Source organism: Microcaecilia unicolor, chromosome 8, assembly GCF_901765095.1.
Source record: "Microcaecilia unicolor chromosome 8, aMicUni1.1, whole genome shotgun sequence".
In the NCBI taxonomy this organism is placed as follows: domain Eukaryota; kingdom Metazoa; phylum Chordata; class Amphibia; order Gymnophiona; family Siphonopidae; genus Microcaecilia; species Microcaecilia unicolor.
Window position 1 is genome coordinate 28,056,721 of NC_044038.1, and position 23,487 is coordinate 28,080,207.

At 42.4% G+C, this 23,487-nt stretch overlaps 1 protein-coding gene across 6 annotated transcripts; it reads right to left on the minus strand.

Annotated features, from left to right (window-relative positions):
• Positions 1–755: 755 nt before the first annotated feature.
• On the minus strand, positions 756–22,841 carry TMEM159 (transmembrane protein 159). Of its 6 annotated transcripts, none has more exons than XM_030211161.1 (5): positions 22,803–22,841; positions 20,002–20,145; positions 10,279–10,447; positions 7,050–7,191; positions 756–3,553 (listed from the first exon to the last, which is right to left on the minus strand). In XM_030211161.1, exons 2-5 carry the CDS (start codon positions 20,092–20,094, stop codon positions 3,454–3,456), a joined length of 504 nt encoding a protein of 167 aa, XP_030067021.1. In that variant the 5' UTR covers positions 20,095–20,145; positions 22,803–22,841; the 3' UTR covers positions 756–3,453. The 6 variants fall into 6 exon arrangements, with proteins under 6 accessions (XP_030067021.1, XP_030067022.1, XP_030067024.1 ...); XM_030211162.1 differs by lacking the exon at positions 22,803–22,841 and adding an exon at positions 21,805–21,867; XM_030211164.1 differs by lacking the exon at positions 22,803–22,841 and adding an exon at positions 21,788–21,808.
• Between the last annotated feature and the right edge of the window lie 646 nt (positions 22,842–23,487).

Sequence of the window (23,487 nt, forward strand, 5' to 3'; positions counted from 1 at the left end):
GGTTAATTAGCCATATCCATTGTGTGTGTTTGTGGAGGCAGTATTATAACCAGAAGCCCATTTGGGGGGGGGGGGGGGGGGGCATGCATTTCCTCTCTGCCCCCCCCCCATTACAATGAATGCTTTGGCTGGTGGAGATGCCCTTCTGCCTGACCCTCTCATGCAATCTGAGCAGCAGGCAAGTTGGCAGTGTGCTTCTATCTAACAACCACCACCTTCCTGTGCATGCTCAGTGCATGTGCATGAAAGGAGCATGTGCAGGAAGGTGGTGGTGCAATGTCACGCCAACTTCCCCACTGCTCAGACCGTACAGGGTGCTGGGGGGGGTGCACTTAGGCAGAGGATCTCTTCCACTGGTGGGGCTTGGGCATTACAATGGGTGCTGCAATTGGCGGGGGTCCCGAGCCAAAGTAAGAGGGGGCAGGCTCCCCCCCTTTTGGCTAAGCCACAGGACGAGAATGTTGCTGGTTTTGGAAGGTGTGCAGGACTTCTAAATGTACTGCTCACATTCTAGTCAAGCCATGATCGGTGTCACACAGGGCTCCTGAACACACTGTTAAGACAGTAATTTTTTGCCTCATGTTTTTTGATATTTCAGGTCTTAAATATTTGCTAAGCACCAGGGGTGTAGCCAGACTTCAAGGTGGGAGGGGGCCAGAGCCCAAAGTAAGGGGGTACACTTTGTCCCCCCTCCCCAACACCCCCCACCGCTGCTGCTACATATACCTTGGCTGGCAGGGATCCCCAACCCCCACCAGTTGAAGCACCGCCGCTGCACACGTGGCTGGCGGGGATCCCCAACCCCTGCCAGCTGAAGTGTTATTTTCCAGCGCTAAGCAAAGGCAGAAATACTTATTTACTTGTCATAACCTGACATTCTTTAACAGTAATGCAATATATCACAAATTCATATTACCCAATCTTATCTCAACCTTATAAAAGCATTGAAGGCACAAATGCTTGCTTCAAGTATAGACCTCCACGTCTTGTGGTGATGTTCTCCAACAATGCTCATGCTGGACAGTCACTTTCCTATGCTTGAGCAGGTGTGTGTGTCTGCAGGGGGTGGAGATGCAGCCTCTTTTCAGATTAGAAGACTTTATCACCATAGCAGAGAGTGTCAAAGCTGCAGGGTAACTTGTAATCTTTCATGACAGACGGAAACGCTGGCCCATTGAAAATGCAGATGTTCAGTAGAGGCCTCATTAGTCATCTTGCTAGGAGAATTTAAATAGAGGCGGCTATGTGGCCTAGAACCTTGAAAAACTGTGGGTGGCAGTCACTGTAATCTGAAATTTCAGTCACATGAGTTGCAGTGAGACAATAGGACAATGCCTGGTTGGTTCAACATCTTTCCAGCACTAAAAACAGTCTGTCCTATGTCATACCAGTCTATGTCAAGATGAGCGCCTATGACGAGAGTGTTCTAAACTAGAGCAAGGGTACGTTTCTCTCACTTAATGAATCTTGCCCTATATATCCCACTGCTGCAGGTACCTCAGGAAGACCCACTAAGACACGGATGTGGAGGTTATAAGATCTGCTACTGCTTTCTGGACAAGGTGGATTTTTCTCTTTTTCCATTGTTAGGCCAATGTTTTTACTTTTGTTTTTTCTTTCTTCTGCATGAAAGACGCTGAGTACAAAAAACAAAACTGAAGAGAGAGGGGATGAGGCCAACAGTGCAGAAAACCCCATCTATCCTCAAGAATCTTCAATGATTTCCTGTGTGTAGAAGGGTGACTGTCCAGCATGTGTTCCATCAGATGACATCACAAGAAAGTGTGCAGCAGTTCTCTGTTAACAGAGAAGATACAATATCCAGCAACAAGAAAAAAAAGCCAAACGTCACAAAAGACAGGTTAACACATCAATACAAGGTAGTCAGAGATCAATAAAACCAACATGGAAGGGTCATATGAAGGAAATGCAGCCAACTCAAGGAAAGCTATGCAAACAAATGATGAGCTGAGCAAATTGAAAATCAATTTAAAAGTATATTTTGCAGTGACATCTGCTACAAGGTGATGTACACACAATATGACCAGACCAATGACATCACAGTTTCTTGAACTGGTTGTTGCTAGGATATAAACATGAATAATCTTATGTAGAGGGACTGATTCACATCTCTAGATTGACCTAATTTGACTTGTTCCAATGTATATTTCTCATTTACCTGGAAAATCTATGGTGGCCCCTGGAGTTTGACTACATCCCCAAAGTGAACTGATCAAAACAAAATGACAAACAGAATTAATAGCTGAATATATAGTTATGTTTAAGTTAACAGTAGTACTTAATTACTCCAAAAACCTATTGTGAGCTGCCAATGCTCCAAGATGATGATACCATAAGGCCCATTTTACACAGATCATAGAGACAGGAATGGGGACATACAGGTCGGGACGTAATCAATTCTGACCTTTTTTGGCAACATCCATGTGGCAATGACATTCACAACCCTACACTTATAAGTACTGCCAATTAAAATGGTGAGGTTGCAATTTTAATTTGGGTTTATTTTCAAAGTGGAAACAGATTAAGGAGAACGACTCCCTTAATTGTTATGAAAAGCTCTGCCAAAACGAGCATTTTAAAAAATCTGAGTGGCTGCTGTAAAAGCAGATGGGGAAATTTTTCCCCACCGATGCTTACTTCTTGTATTACAAAGAGAATGCACATGTAGATTACCACCTCTTAATCTTTATGTGGTGTAAGTCTCCACAATACACATGGAGATGCTTCTAAAAAAAGGGCTTATGATAATCCTTATTGAAATTAATACTATGCAAAATGCCACTGTCCCACTACATTAAAAAGGGGATTAAGGCAGATAATTAAAAGTATCAAAATGAAGATCAAGGATAAAAATCTGCTGTACATTATTTTCATTGTAAAAAAAAAATCTCTAATCACTTTTGAAATAGTCTTTGTCTGGTCACTGTTGCAGTGGGACATCACAACTCTTAGAAAAGTTTTTTTTTTTTTTTTAAGACAGATCATCTCCAGAATAGCTTTTATCCTTCTATATTATATGATGCATATAATCATTTTAATATTTTTCTTTCCGACTACATTCTTTAAAGGAAATATGACCCTTCCATGCTAACATGTCCAATTTCTGTGCAGTCTTATAGTAAATGATCATATACTGAATGTATCAATAGGATGTCCTTTTGAGAAGAGGCCATCTTCAGCATCTCATCTTCTGTCATACTTACGACAAAACTTGACCTAAATAATTATCAGCAGTGTATCTTCACTATGGTAGTTTCACAGAAGAGCTCAGTTTTTATTAAGATGAATGCATAGATTTTTGGCTCCGAGCTCTTCTGTAAATTATTTATACTGTATATAGTCACTAGAGAACAGATCACATATAAACTCTTGCAAACTTTCCCCCTATAATCCAACAGCATAGACTGAAGTGGATTCAGCCATAAGTTTCATCTAGTCCTCCTCGGATCTGTTGAAGGCTGGGTCTGAGGCAGAAGAAACAATGCCTTGCTGTGAGCAGTTTTCAGAATATTCTTGCTTCTTTTCTGGAGTGCTGGATGACAGAAGAAGCAATGATGTATTTAGATCACATAGGTTAAAACTCTGCCCTAATATTATACACATGGAGAACTTCATAATTAACAGAAAAATAGAATATGGCAGCGGATACCAACTACAACAACTTTCTCCTACAACACTGGAGCCTGTACCTGGCTTTGTCCTCACTTTTTTGTCACTGGGGATCTTGTGTTCTTATCTCATGCATTCTATAATTTATTTACTGTTATAGTTGAACCACCCTCATTGAGGGGCTGGTCTATACATCTATCATCTATCCATAAAGCTGTAAGTTTCTTCTGAGTTTGTTATGGTTAGTATTGGGGTGGCTTTGGGCCTGTAGGCTATATTGAAGTTAGTCAAATTAGGCTTGCTTCCTAGCTGTCCAGACCAGGCCTGAACTGTATTGTTAGGACAATTAAGCTGTTTTTAAATCAGTCTCTTTTGGAACAGTATAAGCCTGACAGCAGATAGCACAGTCTAAGTCCATTCAAGCAAACAGGGGGGTAAGCTAGTGTAAATATGGGGTACTGACTCTGTGTGGAAATATTAAAACATAACATCTTATTGAAACACAGAGATTGTAAGTTTCTACAAAATTTCTTTAATCAGACCTTAATTAAAATTGTTAATTAATCTGTGTACCTATTAAATCCTATTAATTTGAGTCAAATAAAAGCCATACTTTAATGCCCAGGCAAAGTTGTACTTACTGTGAGCACCTCTTGCATACATAAGGCACAGCATTAAGACAGCATTCAGGTAATGCCTAATAAGGTATAAACAGACCTAACAATTCTCCCTCTTCTGGCCACCTACCATGATTTTTCCACTTCAAAAAGCCCATTCAAGCTCAATTTAACATTTCCAAATAATTTTTGAGGACTCTTAAAACTCGGCTTAGCACTATCAATTTCAAGTCAAGGACAGTACCACCAAACAAAGGAATCTGATCAATAAAATTTATACAACATATAAAAATCACAAATATTGTATTTAATTACTCAATTTGTTCTACTTTTATTTTCTGGTTATTCTTGTGGGACCCTTCCTCTCCATTTCACATTCACCAAGGAAAGGGGCCACTATTTAAGTTTTTATATTTTTTTGATAAGTGTTAGCCTTTAAATGATTGAATGCTTTTCTGTACTAGAATATACCAGCAATTTCCAATCACAAACTCATGAGAACTCCATTTCCAACAACCTTCATGCTTATTAAGGCAAAGGAACAGATGACCCATGCAGAAACTGAAGCTTTTATTTCTTGTTTACAAATAACTTGACAAGAAAACGAAATGCTAGACAACATTGTAAGAAGAATCACTGTGTTGAGTTCAAACTCTCCTCCTCTCCTATGTGCTAATTTTGGACAAGTCAGTGTCTCCCTGTGCTTCTAAGACACAGAGGAATATGATATCAGCTCATTTTATCTGGTTTCCCCACAGAATAAATAAAAGAGAAAGTTTGGAGAACTGTCTGAAAATAAGGTTCTGAGCAAACTCACACACTGTGAACCGAAAGTGAAAGCAAAAAAGTAATTCTACTGCAATAGCCAATAAATACTGTATTTTAGTCATGAATGGAAGTGGGAAGATTTTCTACCGATATGCATGGTGGATTAGCAGACGCAGGGGTCCTTTTATTAAGGTGTGCTGACTACTGCTTGATCTCGTAGAAGCTTATAAGATTTTGTCCCATTTTCAGTCAAGCTTTAGGAAGTTTCATAACACTGAAACTGTTTTATTGGATAGAGTTCATAACTGCTGTAAATAAATATCTTGATACAGGAATGATGTCCTTTTGGTGTTGTTAGACTTGAGTGCGGCATTTGACACCTTGGACTATTCTATTACGTTAATGAGATTGTCAAGATTTTGGTGTTTGTGGTACAGCTTTACTTTGGTTTAAGTCTTTGTTAGAAGGTAGAACCCAGGAAGTTCTAGCTGGCTCGGACCTTTCTGATCGTAAACCATTATTATTTGGGGGTACCCAGGGTGCCCATCACCATTATTGTTTAATCTGCATATCAAACCAGTTGTTGATATTGTTTTGGATCATGATCTCCCATGTCCACACTTTTGCTGATGACGTTGCATGTCCCTTTGGACATGCAATGTCATAAAAAACAATATCAATATGCTTCTCAAGACAGTCAACTTGATAAGTTGTCATCTTTGTTTGACAGCTATAAAGCACTGGATAACTATGAATAAGATTCAATTAAATATAACTAAAACAGAATTTCTACGGGTTCATAAAGAATGTTGTTCTTTTCCCCGGCCTGTATTGATATGGGATGGCCACCTTTAAATCTAGACTGAAAGCCCACCTCTTTAACATTGCTTTTGACTCGTAACCACTTGTAACCACTTGCCTCCACCTACCCTCCTCTCTTCCTTCCCGTTCACATTAATTGATTTGATTACTTTATTTATTTTTTGTCTATTAGATTGTAAGCTCTTTGAGCAGGGACTGTCTTTCTTCTACGTTTGTGCAGCGCTGCGTATGCCTTGTAGCGCTATAGAAATGCTAAATAGTAGTAGTAGTAGTAGGTGGCCCTACCATAGGCTGCCCTAGGTGGGGGCCTCAGGTAGCACGCTTCATGTAGCGGCATCTCACTCCTTTGCACCCTCCCACAGTGGCCGTGGTCTGGCTTCTCCTCCTTCTGCTGTGTACACCTTTGTTTTTGGTTTTCCAAAAGTCGTCATCGGCAGCAATAACCACATGCTGTGCTGCCGCCAGCACCAGCTTCTTCTCTGTACTGCAGTCTGCCTCTGAGGAAACAGGACGTTACAGCAGAGAGGCAGGCTGCAGTACAGAGAAGAAGCCGGTGCTGGCAGCATGGCAGTATATGGGAATCATTGCCACCCCGACTTTTGGAAAACCAAAAAAAAAAAGAAGATATACAAGGGGAAGGGGAGAGATGCCAGACCGTGCCTGGGGGGGGGGGGGGGGGGGGTGGAAGAGAGAGAGATGCTGCTACATGAAGAGTGCTACCTGTGGCTATGAAGCTCTGACCCCTTACCAAGGACTGCTGCTGCAATGGCAAGATTATAGGGGGGGGTGGTGGAGAGAAGGGTTAGGGTCAAACTGAGGTTGGACCAGGTCCTGATTAGTGTGGATACTTAGATATGACAGAAGGTTATGCAGGTAAGAAATGTTATCAGAGCTGGCATTAAGGTGGAAGAGGTGTGAAATCCAAGATACAACTCATCCTCCGTATGAAAAGTTACACTGTTAAAGCAGTGGGGAAGGGAACAAATTTCAAAACAACCCTTTTGTCTCTTCACAGCAAATCATACAACTTTTACATTAACTGGGTGGACAGCTGGTTTTATGATTTTTATATGGGATATATATTGTCTAGTGGATGTGTATCTAAATGAGCATGGTAATCTAACTAGAACTCATCTTGCTCACTGTAAGCACTGTTTTATGATGTGATATTCCTAGTGAAGAAATGTGTGTATATAATACAGTAAAACTTACCTTGTCCAAATATACCAGTAGTTAATCAGACTTGAAAGAGCCATATAGCAAACACATAGTACTCCGGAAATTGCTATGGAAAGGGCAGCCAATCCACACAAGACGCACAGCAAGGCTACCCCACCTACTGATATTACAATGCCTGGTGATAAACAGAAGCAGTTATAAACTCCTTGAATAATACCAGATAACTTCAGAGACACATATTAAGCTTGAATTTCATTCACTGAGTATTCTTCACTTTGGTCATAAAGCTAAACAGGTCTATATACCCCATTAGAATGCCCAAGCCAAAAATAAGTCAAGCAAATATAAAGCGATGTAGAACTCAATCACATTTTTCCTCATGCAAGTCAAGACTTGTTTGCAACCACTTTCCTGCGCACACAGCATAGAAATGAATCTTGTTAACCAAAACTCAATTACTATAAACTTCCAGCAGAGCCATAAGAAAAGATCTGTATTTAGTAGGAACAAATCACAGTATATGTTCAGTATTAGAATTACTTCACATTATGACTGTGGCCTTTTCCCTTCTCATAACATGAAATTTATGATTAAAAAAAACCATGACAGAAAATTCAGAAACCTTATTACAACATAAAAAAACTCTGCTAGTCTAGTTTTCCTGTATATTCAATCTTGTACCAGGAAGGCAGCAGCATACAATTTAGAGTCATAAGTCAGAGGCTGATTTATAGTACAGCATCTGTAATATTTGCTTTTACAGTAAACCACAGACGAGAATAGCAGGTACATGATGAACCAATATGGAAAAGTTAAATAACTTTCTTCCTTTTAGTCCTATCAGATCAGATCAATGGGTTGTGACCCTCTACCAGTGGCTGGAGACAGAGGACGAAAATAGTTGTTGTGACTCACCTCTTAAGGGTATTATGCAGAATAGATGTTCAATATTTTGAATAGCCAAGCAATGGTGCTCAAAATTTGCCCGATGGCCAATATAGAAACTTCGAGACCAAGTAATTCAATCAGGTAACAACTTTACCAGCTAGTGGGACATACTTTACTGACATGCAGATATTTCACTGAGCCAGGGGATGTGTGGAATACAACAGGTTAGTGATGGGAACCGCAAACAAATCCAACTATGTGGAAGTTAGGCAATTGCCTAAGTAATACCAAATTACCTATTTTGACCTGCATATATATCATATCCTTTTTCCTGCTGGCCATTCCTTTTAAGATTAAATTTGTTAAACTAGCCATGAACTCTACCATGGGCAAAGCTTATAGCCAAAGGAACATATACTGAGAAGATGGTCATAAATCTTCTTGATCCTTCTATAGTACTTTATTTTATAGAATTTTTAAAACATTTTATAGAGGGGAACTGAATACCCCCCCTTCTCCAACACTATCCAGATAGTGCCGAGGAGAGCAAAGGAAATATTCAGTGTCATTTCTAGTTAGCATCGCTGAATATTCCATGGCTAGCACTTAAATGATTAGCAGTGCCTGCTAACTGAATCAGTGCCTGTGAATACTGACCCCCATTGTTTTTTGATTGTGTTATCTTTAGGTTAATGTATATTTATGATTGTTATTCTAAGCAGTTTACAGACAAAATAAAAATAACTGACAGGCAGCCTGTAAACTCTTTAAATAAAGGTGTTATGAATTTGGTGGCTAATTACAGGATTATGAACAGAAAACAAAATATATAATGAAGAACAATAGTCTACCTAAAGTTTGGGAGTTCTGTGGCTCTTCAGAGACTACACAGTATGGCTCTTGTGATAATATAAATATAAAAGAATTCCATGGTACTTGTAACACTCCCTTCTCCTCTGGGCAAAGCACCAAAAATAATTTTTCACTATTTTGTTAACAGGAACTAATCTATTATTAGAACACTAGTATAAAAGGCCCGTTTCGGTAGGCAATGAAACGGGCGCTAGCAAGGTAATCTCCCCCCTGCAGCATCCCTCCTGTCTCCCCTGCCCCCCCCCCCCCGCAGCCACCCATCTGGTCTCAGGGCCCCCTCCCCACCAACCCTCCTCTCCCCCTGCAGCCACGCATGTGCAGCGGCCCTCCTCTCTCCCCTGCCCCCCCCTGCAGCCACCCATGTCCAGCGACCCACCTCTCTCCCCTGCCCCCCTGCAGCCACCCATGTCCAGCGACCCTCCTCTCTCCCCTGCCCCCCTGCAGCCACCCATGTCCAGCGACCCTCCTCTCCCCCTGCAGCGTACCTTCTGTCTCTCCTGCCCTCCCCTGCAGCCACCCATCTGGTCTCAGGACCCCCTCCCCATCTCCCTCTTCCCTGCCCCCTGCAGCCATCCATGTCCAGCGACCTTCCTCTCCCCCTGCAGCCACCCATGTCCAGCGACCCTACTGCTACTACTTATCATTTCTATAGCGCTACCCCCTGCCCCCCTCCAGCCACCCATGTCCAGCGACCCTCCCCTCCCCCCTTGGTGCATCACCAAAGCCCCTCCGCCCTGGCGCATCACCCAAGCCCCTACCCCCCCCCTCGGGCACATCAACCCCCTCGCCACCCGCAGCCGCCAATACTAACGCTGTCCGGCTACTGCTGCGTCTCCTGTTGAGCAGCAGCGGCCGGTACAAAAAGAAAAAAGCCAAAAAACAGATTTTAAACCTGAAACACGGCTCCGTGGACAGCCATCTGGCATTGGCCATCGTCTCTGCAGCCGCTCCTCCGTTCCCCTCTGACATCGCTGCGCTTCTCCGGGGTCTTCCTGCAGGGGCAGTGACGTGGAGGGGAGAGGAGGAGCGTTCTAAGCTGCCTAGCAGACTCCTCCCCTTGCCTTGGAATCAGCTGTCAGTGACATCACTGCGTTCTAAGCTGCCTAGCAGACCACCTCCGAGGGAGCCACGGTCCCAGGCACATTAGAACGTTGGAGGTGAGAATTATTATATAAGAAGATATAAATTTACTAAACTTTATCCCCCCTGCATTCAAAATAGGACTGTATAAATAACTGTCGTATCTTTAACCGCTAAAAGGTTAACTGGTTAGCACTGAATATTGGCATAACTGGTTAACTTTTTAGTGGTAATATTTAATGTGGATTGCCAGAAAGTCTGGCATTGAACATCCGGTTTAACACTGGTGGCTGCTGCCAGCTGAATAATCGAGCCCTATGTTTTTAATTCTATCACCTCCAACCCAACAGAATAATGTTAAGAATAAGGACTTTAAATATTAGGAAGAGCATTTTAGCATGCCATAGTAAAAAATAAATACCTTCCATTATGATTACCCCAACACAGGCAGTGACTGCTGTTCCAATTATAAGAAGCAGAAACAAGCCGACAGGAATGGCTGACATTGCAAAAAATACTAATAGGGTTAAAGCAACACAAGGATGTTCGTTTAAGTATTGACCAACCGATGAATTCAAGAAAGCGACAACCTACAGAGATTGCAAAACAAAAACAGTATTAGAGCATCAGAATATATATTTAAATTAATTAGTAACAAATAGATTTTCTTTGTGGCATCATACAGTGGCTGTGGTAGAGATTGTTTCTTTGAAATATGGACAGTGTTGGGGATGCTCATTTTCATCTGTTATGTACTTCAAATATCTGGACACAGCCTCAGGAAGCTGATTTGTCTTTGACGTATTTACCAAGAGTGGACAGGAAAGTGCTCCTTTAAATTTTGTGTGTGTGGGGTAGAGACTAATGCTTTAAGATTTTGGATTATGAAGTTTGGATTTCTGTAATAATTAAAAGTTCAGACAAATTGACAGTTTGATGGGGAACCATAATTAAAACAAGCTTCTACAAATGTGTAAATAAATGAAATTCACACCATACGACAATATGAGGATAATTCTATAAAGTGCTAAAAGTTATGCGCCAAGTACATGTGTAATTTATTAGAATAATAGCACACACGCACAAAAATGCCAAAATCAATAGCATCTCTTGCATAACACATATTTTCCAAGTAGGTGTACATATAGGAAGAGTCTGGTGTAGTGTGAGTGAAATTCACCCTTTGTATATTAACTTATAGAATATTATATTACATGAATATCAGTGGAACTTAGGCCTATAACTAGCTTAAGTGCTTGCAACTCATTTATGGAGAAATTAGATCTTACCTGATCATTTTCTGATTAGTCCTTATCATTATTCCAAAACCTGTGGGATAGTTGTGTCCATTAACTAGAAAGGGAGATAGACTGAGAACGGAAAACTGAGCTCAGACATTTCTTGGCATCCAGGCCAGCTCCTCAGTATTTATGGAGTCTCCACCCAGGATGTCACTGTACGCCTCGCAGAATGAGCCTGCAAGGCCCGAGGAGCCTCCTTCCATGCCAGAAAATAAGGTGATGCAATGGCTGAAGGAGACTATCTAGCAATTGTGGGCTTGGAAGCTATGAGGTCAAGCCTTTGTTTACCAAAAAGCATAAAACAATTTGCAAAACTCATTTGTGACTTCCAGATACCTAATGAGGACTCTACATACATCGAGAAGCTTCAAGGAAGAATATTGAGATTCTTTATCCTCTAGGCAAAAGGAGTGAAGCTCTACAGATTGGTTGGTTGAGATGAAATGCTGATACCACTTTCCGAAGAAAAGAAGGAACTGCGCAAAGGAAGACCCCACCTCCAAAAAGGGGAGAAAGGGATCCCGAAAAGACAGCCTGAAGCTCAAACACTACGTGCTGATGCAACAGCCACCAAGAACGCTGTATTTAGCATAAGATCTTTCAAGGAGACCTTCCGTAGTGGCTCAAAAGGAGGCTTCTAAAGAACCAGGAGGACTAAATTAAAGGTTCCACTCTGGACATGGCATATGAAAGGAGGCTGCAAGAAGCTCAATCCCTGCGAGAAATCGAATGATATCCTGGTGAGGTACAAGAGACATCTTCTGTAGTCGACCCCTGAAACAGGCTAAAGCCACAACCTGAACTTTCAGGAGAATTCAATGCCAATCCTTTCTGAAGGCCTGCCTGGAGAAACACTAGGATGTGTGTGATCTGAACACAAAAGGGAGAAAGTCGGGGCTCAGAACATCAGCCCTCAAACGTCCTCCACACCCTCGTATATGCCATGAATATAGAGCATTTCTGAGCCTGAAGCAAGGTAGATGTGACCAAATTAGAATAACTTTTTTGTCTCAACTGAGCCCTTCCAATGGCCAAGGCATAAGACCATTAAGGGCACTATCCTCCATGATCACTGGACCTTGCTTCAATAGGCTGTGTACCTCCGGAAGATGGAGAGGATCTCTGTTCAGCAGTTGAATCAGGTCCATGTACCACAGCCTTTGCAGCCAATCCGGGGCTATGAAAACTTTTTGACCCCCCGGTGCAATGCAATTCCTTTCAACATGTGGTCTACCATGGGCCAAAGAGGGAAGACATAACTGTAGATGTGTCTCCAGCCAGGATATCAAGCTGACAGTTGAAGAACTTGGGCACGTTGGTATTCCTTTTCATTGCCATCAAGTCCAGAAGCAGAGAACCCCATCAGTCGACTATCAGCTGAAAATTCCCTGGCCTGGCACCCCAGAAGGAATCTGTGGTGGCATGAACCTCGACTGTCTTGGTTCCCTTTCGACAAGGAGACTGAAAGAAGAGGAGCAACTGTGTGGGAGAACTTCAACATATAACCTTCTGTAAGGATATCCAGAACTCACTGGTCTGAAGAAATTTTGGCTCACTCCTCCTGAAACTACTGAAAATGTCCTCCCATCAGAGGAAGAGAAGAGTGGACCAGCCTTGCATCATTGAAAAGCTCTGGAGGTGTTGGGTGCTGTAGATGACCGAGAGGAAGACTTCCTGTCCACACAAAACAAAGATGGCGTGCCTGAAAGTAGGACTTCTGACTATATTGCCGACTACCAGGACGGTACAGTCTGTCATCTCTAAATTGAGAGCTCCTTGAAGACGGATGACCAGAGGCTTTTGAATTATCCTCTGGCAACCACCGTCCCCAAATTCTTTCACCAAGTTACTGAGATCTTCTCCAAATAGTCACTTGCCCCAAAAGAGCAGTTTAACTACATGTGACTGATGCTGCATCTGCTGCCCAATGCCATATCCAGAGTTGCCCATGTGTGTGACAGCATAAGACATACTGCAGGCCATAATATGTCATGAATAGCATCTGCCAAGTAGGCCAACCCTGCTTCCAGCTAGGTGTTACAGCGCCCTTCTTGTTAGACTGCTGATGCCACTTCAGGCATGCTCTTGCCATGAAGGAGCTGCACACTGTCGCTTGAAGGCCCAAAGAGGCCACTTCAAAGGCTTGTTTCAGTGAGCCTTGTAGCTTCCTATCCTGTCTGTAGGTCTTTTAGGGAAATGCCCCCTTCCACCAGCATGGTGGTCTTCTTAGTCACCATTGTAAGAAGAGAGTCCACCCTGGGAAGCTGCAACTTATCTTTCTCCTCTGGAATTAATAGGTAGAGATGAGTTATGGCTCTTTCTACTCTCAGCCCTGCGTCTGGTGAGACCCATTCTGCTGTAATCAGGTCCTGAATGTATGGATGTATCAGGAAGGTTAGGACCTCTAAGCCCCCTCATGATCGATGAAGATGGAACTCCTGACTCCAAAGCAGAAGGCTCCTCATTGGAAAGCACTGCCAGTGCCCCATAAATAAGAGTGCTGAGCTCCTCTTTATGAAACCTCAGTACTTTTGATCATCCTCTCCCTCCTCTAACGGCTCCTTCAATGATGGCTCCTCTGAACAGAGGCCACATCTGATAAGGAGGGAGAAGCAGAGATAGCCTCATCTGCCTACTCCAGGAGGTCTAAACGAGATCTCTTAGGAGCCAGAGGAGCAGCGAGGCAAAAAAAAAAAGCACCTTGCAGCAACTCTGTCTAGTCCTGCTTCAGAAAATAGGCTTGGTGTAAAAGCAATATAAACTCCGGAGCAAACAATGATCTCAATGCAACTGAATACTCTGTCAGGCTCGGAGGCTGTAAAATGGCCATTGTGCTCAGCGCTTGATCTGACTGCACTCTCCTGTATCAAACTGTGCACCAGCCCTGCTGGAGAGCCCAAAATCCCCTGCATATTCGGATGCTGCACCAAATCTGAAGATGTGATGCTGCTACTGACCATTTCCCTCTGCATCCCGTGGGATTCTCAGATTGCATGAACTGCAATGCCTCAATGCCAGTTGTTGAGTTCCACAGTGGGAACACTGCTGAACTGCCTTCATGCAAGTCGCCATTCATTCCGACTGTCACAAGAGCAGCACAATGTGGTCCCAAGCAGAGAGTCCTCTGAAAGAAGTAGAACTTGCAGCCTTCCAAGCTGTTCTGGGTCAAACTTTAGTCAGACTTACCACAAACAGCTGCTTCCCCCCACCAGCTTACAGTCTCCACAAGTCTTATCCTAAGGATCAGGACTGATAATCTGTCCCACGCTCTCCAGTAAACCAGATTGTTGTGCTGGAAAAGGAGAGCTCCACAGGAAACAGGGGAGAGGTGAAGGGAGGGAAGAAGTAAGTTTGCGGGGCACCAGAGACAGGGATCTGAAGACCTCCAGATATGACTCTGTAGATTCAAGCCACCCACAAAGCTCAACTGGGGACTAGCTGACCAGGAGCAAAAAAAAAAAAAGTGTCCATCCACCTGCTGGAGTTAGAGAATACTGAGGAGCTGGACTGGATGCCAACAGAGATGTCTCAGCTCAGTTCTCCATTATGATTATTTATCATAAAACCCCTCTAAGACGTTTGAAAATATCTAACTTCTGTTTACGAGTGGTTTGACTAGGGATCTATTTAAAGACTCCAACACGGGAGTCACAGTGCTCAAAATTACTCAAATTGGAACCTCAACTCTCCAAATAGGGAAACAGTTAGAAGTCACATTCAATCCCTATACTTTATGGAGTCCATTATTATCATTGGTTCCAGTCAGGAGGAAAAGGAATGGCAGTCTTCCTTTACTCCTTCGCTCCAGTTTACCCTTCAACAAGTGCGCCTTGTTTCGCCAGTTCTTAAGCTGCTTCAGGAAGGACGCTTTTAAGTTTTTTAAATCTTCAACTATCCAGAAAGAGTATAATCACAGGAACTCGATCCAACCACGAATCCCACAAAGATTTAAAAGCGTCCTTCCTGAAGCAGCTTAAGAACTGGCGAAACAAGGCGCACTTGTTGAAGGGCAAAAGGCGTCATTTGGTAAACTGGAGCAAAGGAGGACTGCCATTCCCTATCTTGTGTATTTGGACGGACGAGAGTAGCAACCTGTGGAGAATATTTTTAAGTCGGTTTGGACTCAAGTTTTCAGCTAAGTACCTGTTGGATTTCCTTGCACTGCACAGTGGGGGGGGGGGGGGGGGGGTATATATACTCCGGTTGTTCTACACTTAGACATTAGGGAATTGTGACAGAGTTCTGGGTATTAACATGTGTGGTCATCCTTCAGTTTGGAGTGTGTGTTGGTGATTGGGGGATTATCAGGTGGAAAAGGGTTTTTCATATTCATCCAGTTTTCTCATCCTTGATGAGTTTTTACAGTGGATGTTTTTTTTCCCTTTTCCTCCTGACTGGAAACAATGATAATAATGGAGTCCATAAAGTATAGGGATTGAATGTGGCTTCTGTTTCCTTATTTGGAGAGTTGAGGTTCCAATTTGAGTAATTTTGAGCACTGTGACTCCCGTGTTGGGAGTCTTTAAATAGATCCCTAGACAAACCACTCGTAAACTGATGTTAGATATTTTCAAACTTCTTAGAGGGGTTTTATTATTATTTAGTAAGTTTGAATTTCCCTGAATCATTTAGAGATTATTTATCATAAACATAAGCAACAATGCTCAAGGAAAATACAAGGAATTCACCAGTCAGAGCTGTAGTGAACAATATTAAAAGTTATAATGAAACCATGATTTAGTACACCATTAAATTAAAATAGGAGAGCACCAAATGGTGAGTAATCAAACACAGGAAAAAGAATAAAGGCAAACATGGCAGACTGGCAGCACAGTAACAGACAGTCTCATTCTAACAAACTGGGTCTCTTGAGGTCTTATGTTTGTTGAGGTATAGTAGGCACAATCACTACCTTGTTGGAAACAAATATACAAATGGAAGTGTCCAAAAAACATAACTAGACCACTGATAAGTAACCACACACCTAAGGATAATAGAAAAATAAATGTGGTGCCTAACTGCAACAGTTTATGCCTTACCAATAAAAACTGGTTCTCTTTTCATTTGTGCACCATGAGCTACACTATGAAACATACATATTTTACAATCTCAAACCTTAATAATCAATTTCAATAGCCACTCTCTATCTCTAGAGCAACTGATCAAATAATGTGGAAGGTGTCAACCTATCTGGTTTCCTGAAGTCAAAGGATGAGGTCAGTCTGCCAAAGGACAGTGCAGAGAGACTGCTGACCCTCAGCAGCAGTCTGTCTTTTCTCTTACAGCAGGTAATACATGTTTGACAAAGGAGGGGAAAAGATTTCAGGCACCTTAACCACTTTTAGAAGGTCTCGCAAACATATTATACACAATTGAAAAAATTTTGGAAAAATTTATCAGATACAGATTACTGTGCCAGATTGAATTTTCCATCTTCTCAATATTCCCATGAAAGCTAAAAACGGTCCATCAGCATAGAATTACGTTCCATTTTTTCCATTCTGTCCCTATAGTCTTCCACCTTTCTCCACCTCCACCAAAGCAGTCTTTACTTCACCAAAGTTGTCAAATAACTAAGCAAACTGAGTTGACAATGTTTAATCTGTACAGATAGGAAGAGCTGCAACCCCTGAATTGCCCGACACCACCATTTCCAGAGTACTCACACTTGCAGCATCTGTCCCCTCTTCCAGCTCGTGACCACCTTCCCCAGTGCTCAGCTCACCCAAAGACTTCTTTCTGCAATAGCAGCCATCATGTACAGCTTTCTCTGTCAACACTGCTGAGTCCTCTCCAACTTCCTCCACTTGACTGGTGGGTGCTCGAGGTGAATCATGAACAGGCATTGGCAAACACACCAAAGCAGATCCTCTTGCTAATGGTGACTCTGGAGGCACCCGTTCTCCAGGGAACAATGAAAAGGCCTCTGAAACAGAAGAAGGGCTCTCCGATTCCATCCCAAATGAGGCAGTGCCTGGAGATCTGGAAATTGTACAGTTAGAGACAAAACCACTGATGGGGCCCCCAGCAACAGTAGGAGATGACGATGATGATCCAGGACCAGACGAAAAAGTTCGGACTTTCCCCTTCCTCTTGCCCATGGTAAGCCAAGTTGCTGGTAGCACACTGAACCAAGCTAGCAGTCTGCCATCTTGGGATGTGCCCCCATTAAGAATTTTTTTTTTAAGGTAAACAGGAGGGAAAAAAATCAATAGGATATATTGAGTTAAACAAGAACACTATTATTTTAAACAAACATGGTAAAAGATCATCTAGCTCCCAATAATAAAACTATTTCTAACCCACTGTATCTGAGACATTCTAAGTGGGGAACAAAAAATATATACAAAATAAAACAAACAAACAAACAACATAAAATACAATAAATAACTCAGAACTAATACACAGAGTCATCCACTACCAAAAATAAAACATCATTAATCTAATCTAATGACCCATATGCTTGAACACATGGGATTTTAATTGTCGTGAAATGAGCAATATTCTGCACAGAGCAAAGCTCAACAAGCAAAACGTTCCATCTTTTATACTAAAGGCCCTACGTTATGGAAGCTCTATAACCTAGATCTGGGAATAACATGTATAGAATGTTTGTATGTTTGGGAAGCTTGCCAGGTGCCCTTGGCCTGGATTGGCCGCTGTCGTGGACAGGATGCTGGGCTCGATGGACCCTTGGTCTTTTCCCAGTGTGGCACTACTTATGTACTTATATTCTTCCAAATGAACCTGGCTAAATAATGAAATCTCAAGGAACTGTTTTTGGGACGATCTCAAAGAGTGCAAAGGTTGATAACAGAGTGGAACAGTGTCCGGCAAATACAACCATTCAATATTTAAAAAAAACAAAATTATAATTTTAAACAATGCAGAACCTAATAGGAAGCCAATGCAGCGACTTCAAGATGGGAGTATTATGATCGTAATGTGACCTCACTGATAACTCTTGCTATAGAGCTCTGAGTAACTTGTAATGCGCTCAGTAAACTACTCATAATGCATATACAGATATACATGCATGGTGCACATTTTGAGGGTGAGGAATAGGTCAAAGTCAAGTTTATTTGATATACCGCCAATTGTACAGATAGCTAAGTGGTTTACAGAGTTATAGCGTATGTTTAGGATAATAATCTCATGATATCACAACATATTTTCCAAAAATCACTCAGAATCACATCACAGCATATTTTCCAAAAATCACTCAGAACCACAAGTAACTCTCTAGCTCTGTCTAATCACTGCCATCTACAAAAAAGCTTCTTCAGCCACAAAAGACGTCCCTTGCTATCATAATGGGCCACACTGCTGTACTGCATATAAACAACTTCAGGTCTAGTTGAAAATCAAGAACTGAACCCAGGGGATGTGATTGCCCTAACGGAATATTGTAAGCCACATTGAGCCTGCAAATAGGTGGGGAAATGTGGGATATAAATGCAACAAATAATAATAATAATAAAGAAACACAGCAAGATTTAACAGGCAGAAATGAGGGGTAGGGTAGCTGCTACTGACAACTTAGTCCAAGAAACTGTGGCTGAGGTGCTCCATAAATTGCTTGTAGAACATCCAAGACTAACAACAATCAAATGTATTAATAAATTCAGAGTCCCACTCACTCAGGCCATTTAAAGGAACAGAAAATAGTATTCAAGGACAGAGATGACCATCCTCAAATCTCTTTTCTACAGCATGAGAAGCAAATGACACAGATTGCATCTAAAAGATTGTTAATGCAATATTTGGTACTATCATAATTTGATTACTGCAATGCAGTCTATGCAGGCCTTAAGACCTCACTAATCTGAAAAAAATCATCCAGGGACTTTCTTGTAGTACACTTACCTCAATGTAATAAAATCAAATATAAAACTATCCACAATGCTGGATTTTCATAACGAAGAACCAGATGGAACTCTTTGCCCAAACAACTCCATCAAACTGAAGACTATCTTATATTTTGTAAACTATTGAAAACTCACTTAATAAGATCGACCTCTAACAATAGAAATAACTAACCCCTCTAACTAAACGGCAATGACAACTCCGTCCATATTCACATTCTATCCTATGTATTACAAACATGTTATATAATCAGGATTTCATGTTAAGCTGTTATTTGTTATGTTGTGTATATCTATAAAATTTATTATCTCTCTACTTTGTTCTATGTAATCAGAATGCCTTGTCAGTTCTACTTTTGTTATATTGAGAGCCAAATTGAACTTGAATCCTATTTGAGATAATGTGGGATATAAATGTTATAAATAAATGATTGTTAAACACAGAAAATGATGGTAGATAAAAACTATACTGAGTATCTATCCATTCATATCAACTAGTAAGCTCTCTCCCAATCTCTTCTTCTCCCTTAAAGATCCTATGTGCTCTAACAACACTCAGTATTTTGCAGGACAAAGGCCTATAAGTTTGTGTTTGGGCAAAGATTTATCATAGTAAAGAAAAAGTATATTTAATATAGATAGACCAGGGGTTCTTCATCAGTGGTATCTAAAGAAGAGGTCAAATGTGGGGCGGAGAAGGATTTTGAAATCTAAGGCAATTAATTGAAAGTTTCTAGATGGAGTGAAGGCAGTTATTAGTATAAATGTACTACAATAATTTTAACATGTAAGCAGTTAGCACTATTAACAGCGACATATGTAGCAGTCAGCAGTCACTAGTGAACATGTGGTTTAGGAATGGGATGTGGGAACCAAAAAAGGTTAAGAACCCTTGTGAAAAAAAGGAAAACCTTCAGACTGATGAGAAACATTTTATTTTACAGCTATAAATTTAAAGCAATGCACTAAAATGCTAACCTTTGTGTTGCTGTTGATGGCTTGCTTCATGGAGTTCAATTGTTTCTGTATGTCCTGCATTTTCTCTTGATACATACTTTCCGTATTTGCCATTTTAATTCTGTTGTTGATCAATAAATATTTTTTAATAATCCACTGCGGAACCTGGGTGGAAGTTGAGAACACAGAAATCATGCTGAAAAATGAACACTTTTAGTGGCACAACGTGTTTTCCTTTTTTGTTAGTAGACTCAGGCATGTCTGTGTGTGTGTGTGTACGGTGGCGGCGGTGGAGAGTTAGGTATGTGTGGTACAGAGTGGGTATGTTCAAGTCTATGTGGAAGGTGTAGGTGTATGAGGGTACGTGCAGGAGCTCCGAAGAGACCAATGGAGTGTGTTTGGGGTGAAAATGTGTGTATGAGGAAGGTAAATGTTGCAGATGCAATGCTGAACTGCTCCTCCTCTCCACACCACAATACGACTTCTGCATTCTTTGCAACCCTCCATAATAAGTAGACAAATTACACCTATATCACCAAACCAAGTAATTGGGGGGGGGGGGGGGGGGGTTAAGACCATGAATGGAGTTCCACAAGGGTGGTGGATGTGGCCTAAAAGCTGAATATGGGTGCACATGTTTTCCTAGGGCCTTCTATTGTGGTAATCTCCCCTGACTGCTAAAAATAGTCCTGTTACCAACACAGAGATAAATAGAAACGAAAATAAAACTGAACATACAAACACTTGACACTTTACAGCTCTTTGGATACTTCGGATTTAAATTTTTTTTTTTTACTGTAGTTCACATGATTTATATTTATGTAGTTTTACTGTTCAGGTTGAATTGTATGGGATGAGAAAGTCATATAATGAAAAGAAGTTAAACAAATGTGGCCATCTCTGAGAAAAGGTGACAAATGAGGTTTTAATGTATTCTGTTTGAGCAATTTGTAAATACAACAGTCCAAACCCCATCCTTTTATGTGAAAAACAAAGTTACAAAAAAGTTAAAACATGTAACTTTTGCAGACTGTCTATGGACTCGTGACACGAAAAATTGGCCACGCTCAACGGTTGAGCCTCAACCTTTTGGATCTGTTACTTTAGTCACCTTTTCCCCAGAGACGGTAACAGATATGAGGAAATAAATCAAAACAAAGTTATGACGGTATCTGTGGGAGGCCGAGGGGTCGGGGTCCGGGTCCGGGTCGGGATCTTCAGAGGCCCGTCCTGCTATCACAGCCACAAGCCCTCAATTTTAGTCTTAAAAGGCCAGTCGTGTTCCATCCATCTAGAACGATGCTCCGTCCAATCCCAGACCCTATTCCCATTCCTATAATAATAAAGCCTGCCTTTATTTCTGGGGCTAGGCGCGGGGTGACTTTAATCCCAGCCCGACAGGGATGACTTTCTTTCCCCATATCCCTGACCCCGCTCGGTTCCGGTTAAGAAAGTGGGGGGGGGGGGGGGCTTCATTCTCCCTCCTCGCGCCAATAGCATCACTAGTGTGGCCTGTGCCACTTCACGCACGTGACAACTCCCCCGTTTGAAAGGCGGTAGAGCTAAGAGGATGGGGAAGGCCTCTTCCCGTGATGCCACAGCCAACCGTGACGTCAAAGATGTCAGTGTGAGCGGGAAAGCAAGCACCCACCTACCTACCTGCTTCCTTTCCTCCTTCTCACCTGCCCGTCCGGGGTGGGCGCCGAGACAGACCGCTGGCTGGCCGAGGGCGCGAGGAGGTAGTGATGAAGCGCGAGCGCGCGGCACGCATGAGCGAAATACGTTCCACGCGAGGCTAGTCACTCACCTCACCCACTTACTTACAGGTCATCAGGACAGGCTCAGCCAGTTCTGGTACTGTCGCGCGGTGCACGCCTCTGTTTACACGGCCCCGAGTTCTTAGCGAACCGCGGCGCATCGAATCCGGGTACGTAATGGGGAAGGAAAACCAGGCTTGGATTTCTGTGGTTCATTGACTTGGGGTGAAGTCGCAAACTTATGAATAAGGCTGCACAGTATATAGATCCAAGTGGCGCACACGCGGAAGGGTGTTATATAGTACTGCATAATACAACCGAAACCAACACACAGACTTGTGTAAAGTGCAACTCAGTTTAACGTGGGGAACTGAGTAATAATACTGCACTGCTTTATAACCACAAAACACAATGAAGCAGTAGGTAGAGCACTCCATATTAGTTTAGCACGTTATACTACTACTACTACTACTTAACATTTCTAGAGCGCTACTAGGGTTACGCAGCGCTGTACAAAATAAACAAAGAAGGACGGTCCCTGCGCAAAGGAGCTTACAATCTAAGGAACGAAATGTCAAGTTGGGCAGTCTAGGTTTCCTGGGCAGAGGTGTAGAGGTTAGGTGCCGAAGGCGACATTGAAGAGGTGGGGTTTAAGCAGAGATTTGAAGATGGGCAGGGAGGGGGCAGTTATACAACCCAAGCAACACTGATTAGTTCTGCATTAGAACTTAAGGTGTGCCATGCTGGGTCAGACTAAGTGGAACTCATGCTGTCTGACAGTGGCTAAAGTTCAATCTTTTTCATCTCGGGGCACACTTACATGGTGCAAAAATTTTCAAGGCACACCCTCACACATAGTCCAGCATTTTACCTTCTTTCCACCTCATCCTCTCACCCTGTCCCCCACCCCCATATGACCCAGCATTTTACCTTTTCCCCCTCCTCCAAAAATAGTCCAGCATTTACCTTCTCTTCCCACACAAATAGTCCAGTATCTTTCCCTCCTGTCCCTTCTCCAGCTGGTGACCAGACATCACTTGTCTGTCTTCTTGACCAGCCCCTTACCTTTTAAAATGTTTTCTTGTCTCTAGTGGTCTGCAGCAATTCATACAGCCTGCTTGCACCAGCCCTGGATCCTTCTCTCTGATACTTCCTGCCTATGCAGAAGCAGGAATTTACATCGGAGAGAAGGCTCTGGGGTTGGCATGTGAAGGCAGGCTGTATGCATAGGAGGCAACTTTTCAAAATGATTGGGGATGCTAGCAGAAATGACCTCTCCCTGAACACAGTCAAAGAGTTTGCTTAATATTGAGGTGCTCCAGCACCCACACAGCTGGCTCCTATGGCTGAATGAATTGCTGCCGCCGACTGCTAGAGACAAGAAAATGTTGACCCTCAACTCCCACGGCACACTTGTGAACCCGCCATGGCACTCTGGTTGAAAAATGCTGCCCTGACTGCATAATATCCAGACTGGAGAGAGGACAAATTGATACCAAAACTGCAAAACATGGCACTTCACATTACCCTCTCATGATATTACTACATAGGACAGTGCAGCAACAATCCACAGCGTTCACTCTTCACAGATTGCATAGGGTAGCACATCACCTCCCAAAATAGCAGCTCAGCGTAACAATGTGTTGGTTTAATATAGTATCCACCCAGTGCTGCCTCATAGTTATCATTTGGTCCACAAGTTGCAAGCCTTGCTAGATCCTGCTTCATCACTCCGAGAAAATTCCATGCT

Coding starts and splice junctions, on each gene's coding strand:
- TMEM159 (XM_030211161.1), bottom strand. CDS start 20,094: ATGGCAAATACGGAAAGTATGTATCAAGAGAAAATGCAGGACATACAG. Junction 7,192..10,278: donor TGGGGTAATCATAATGGAAG/GTATTTATTTTT, acceptor GTTTATCACCAG/GCATTGTAATATCAGTAGGT. Junction 3,554..7,049: donor TACTGGTATATTTGGACAAG/GTAAGTTTTACT, acceptor TCTGTCATCCAG/CACTCCAGAAAAGAAGCAAG.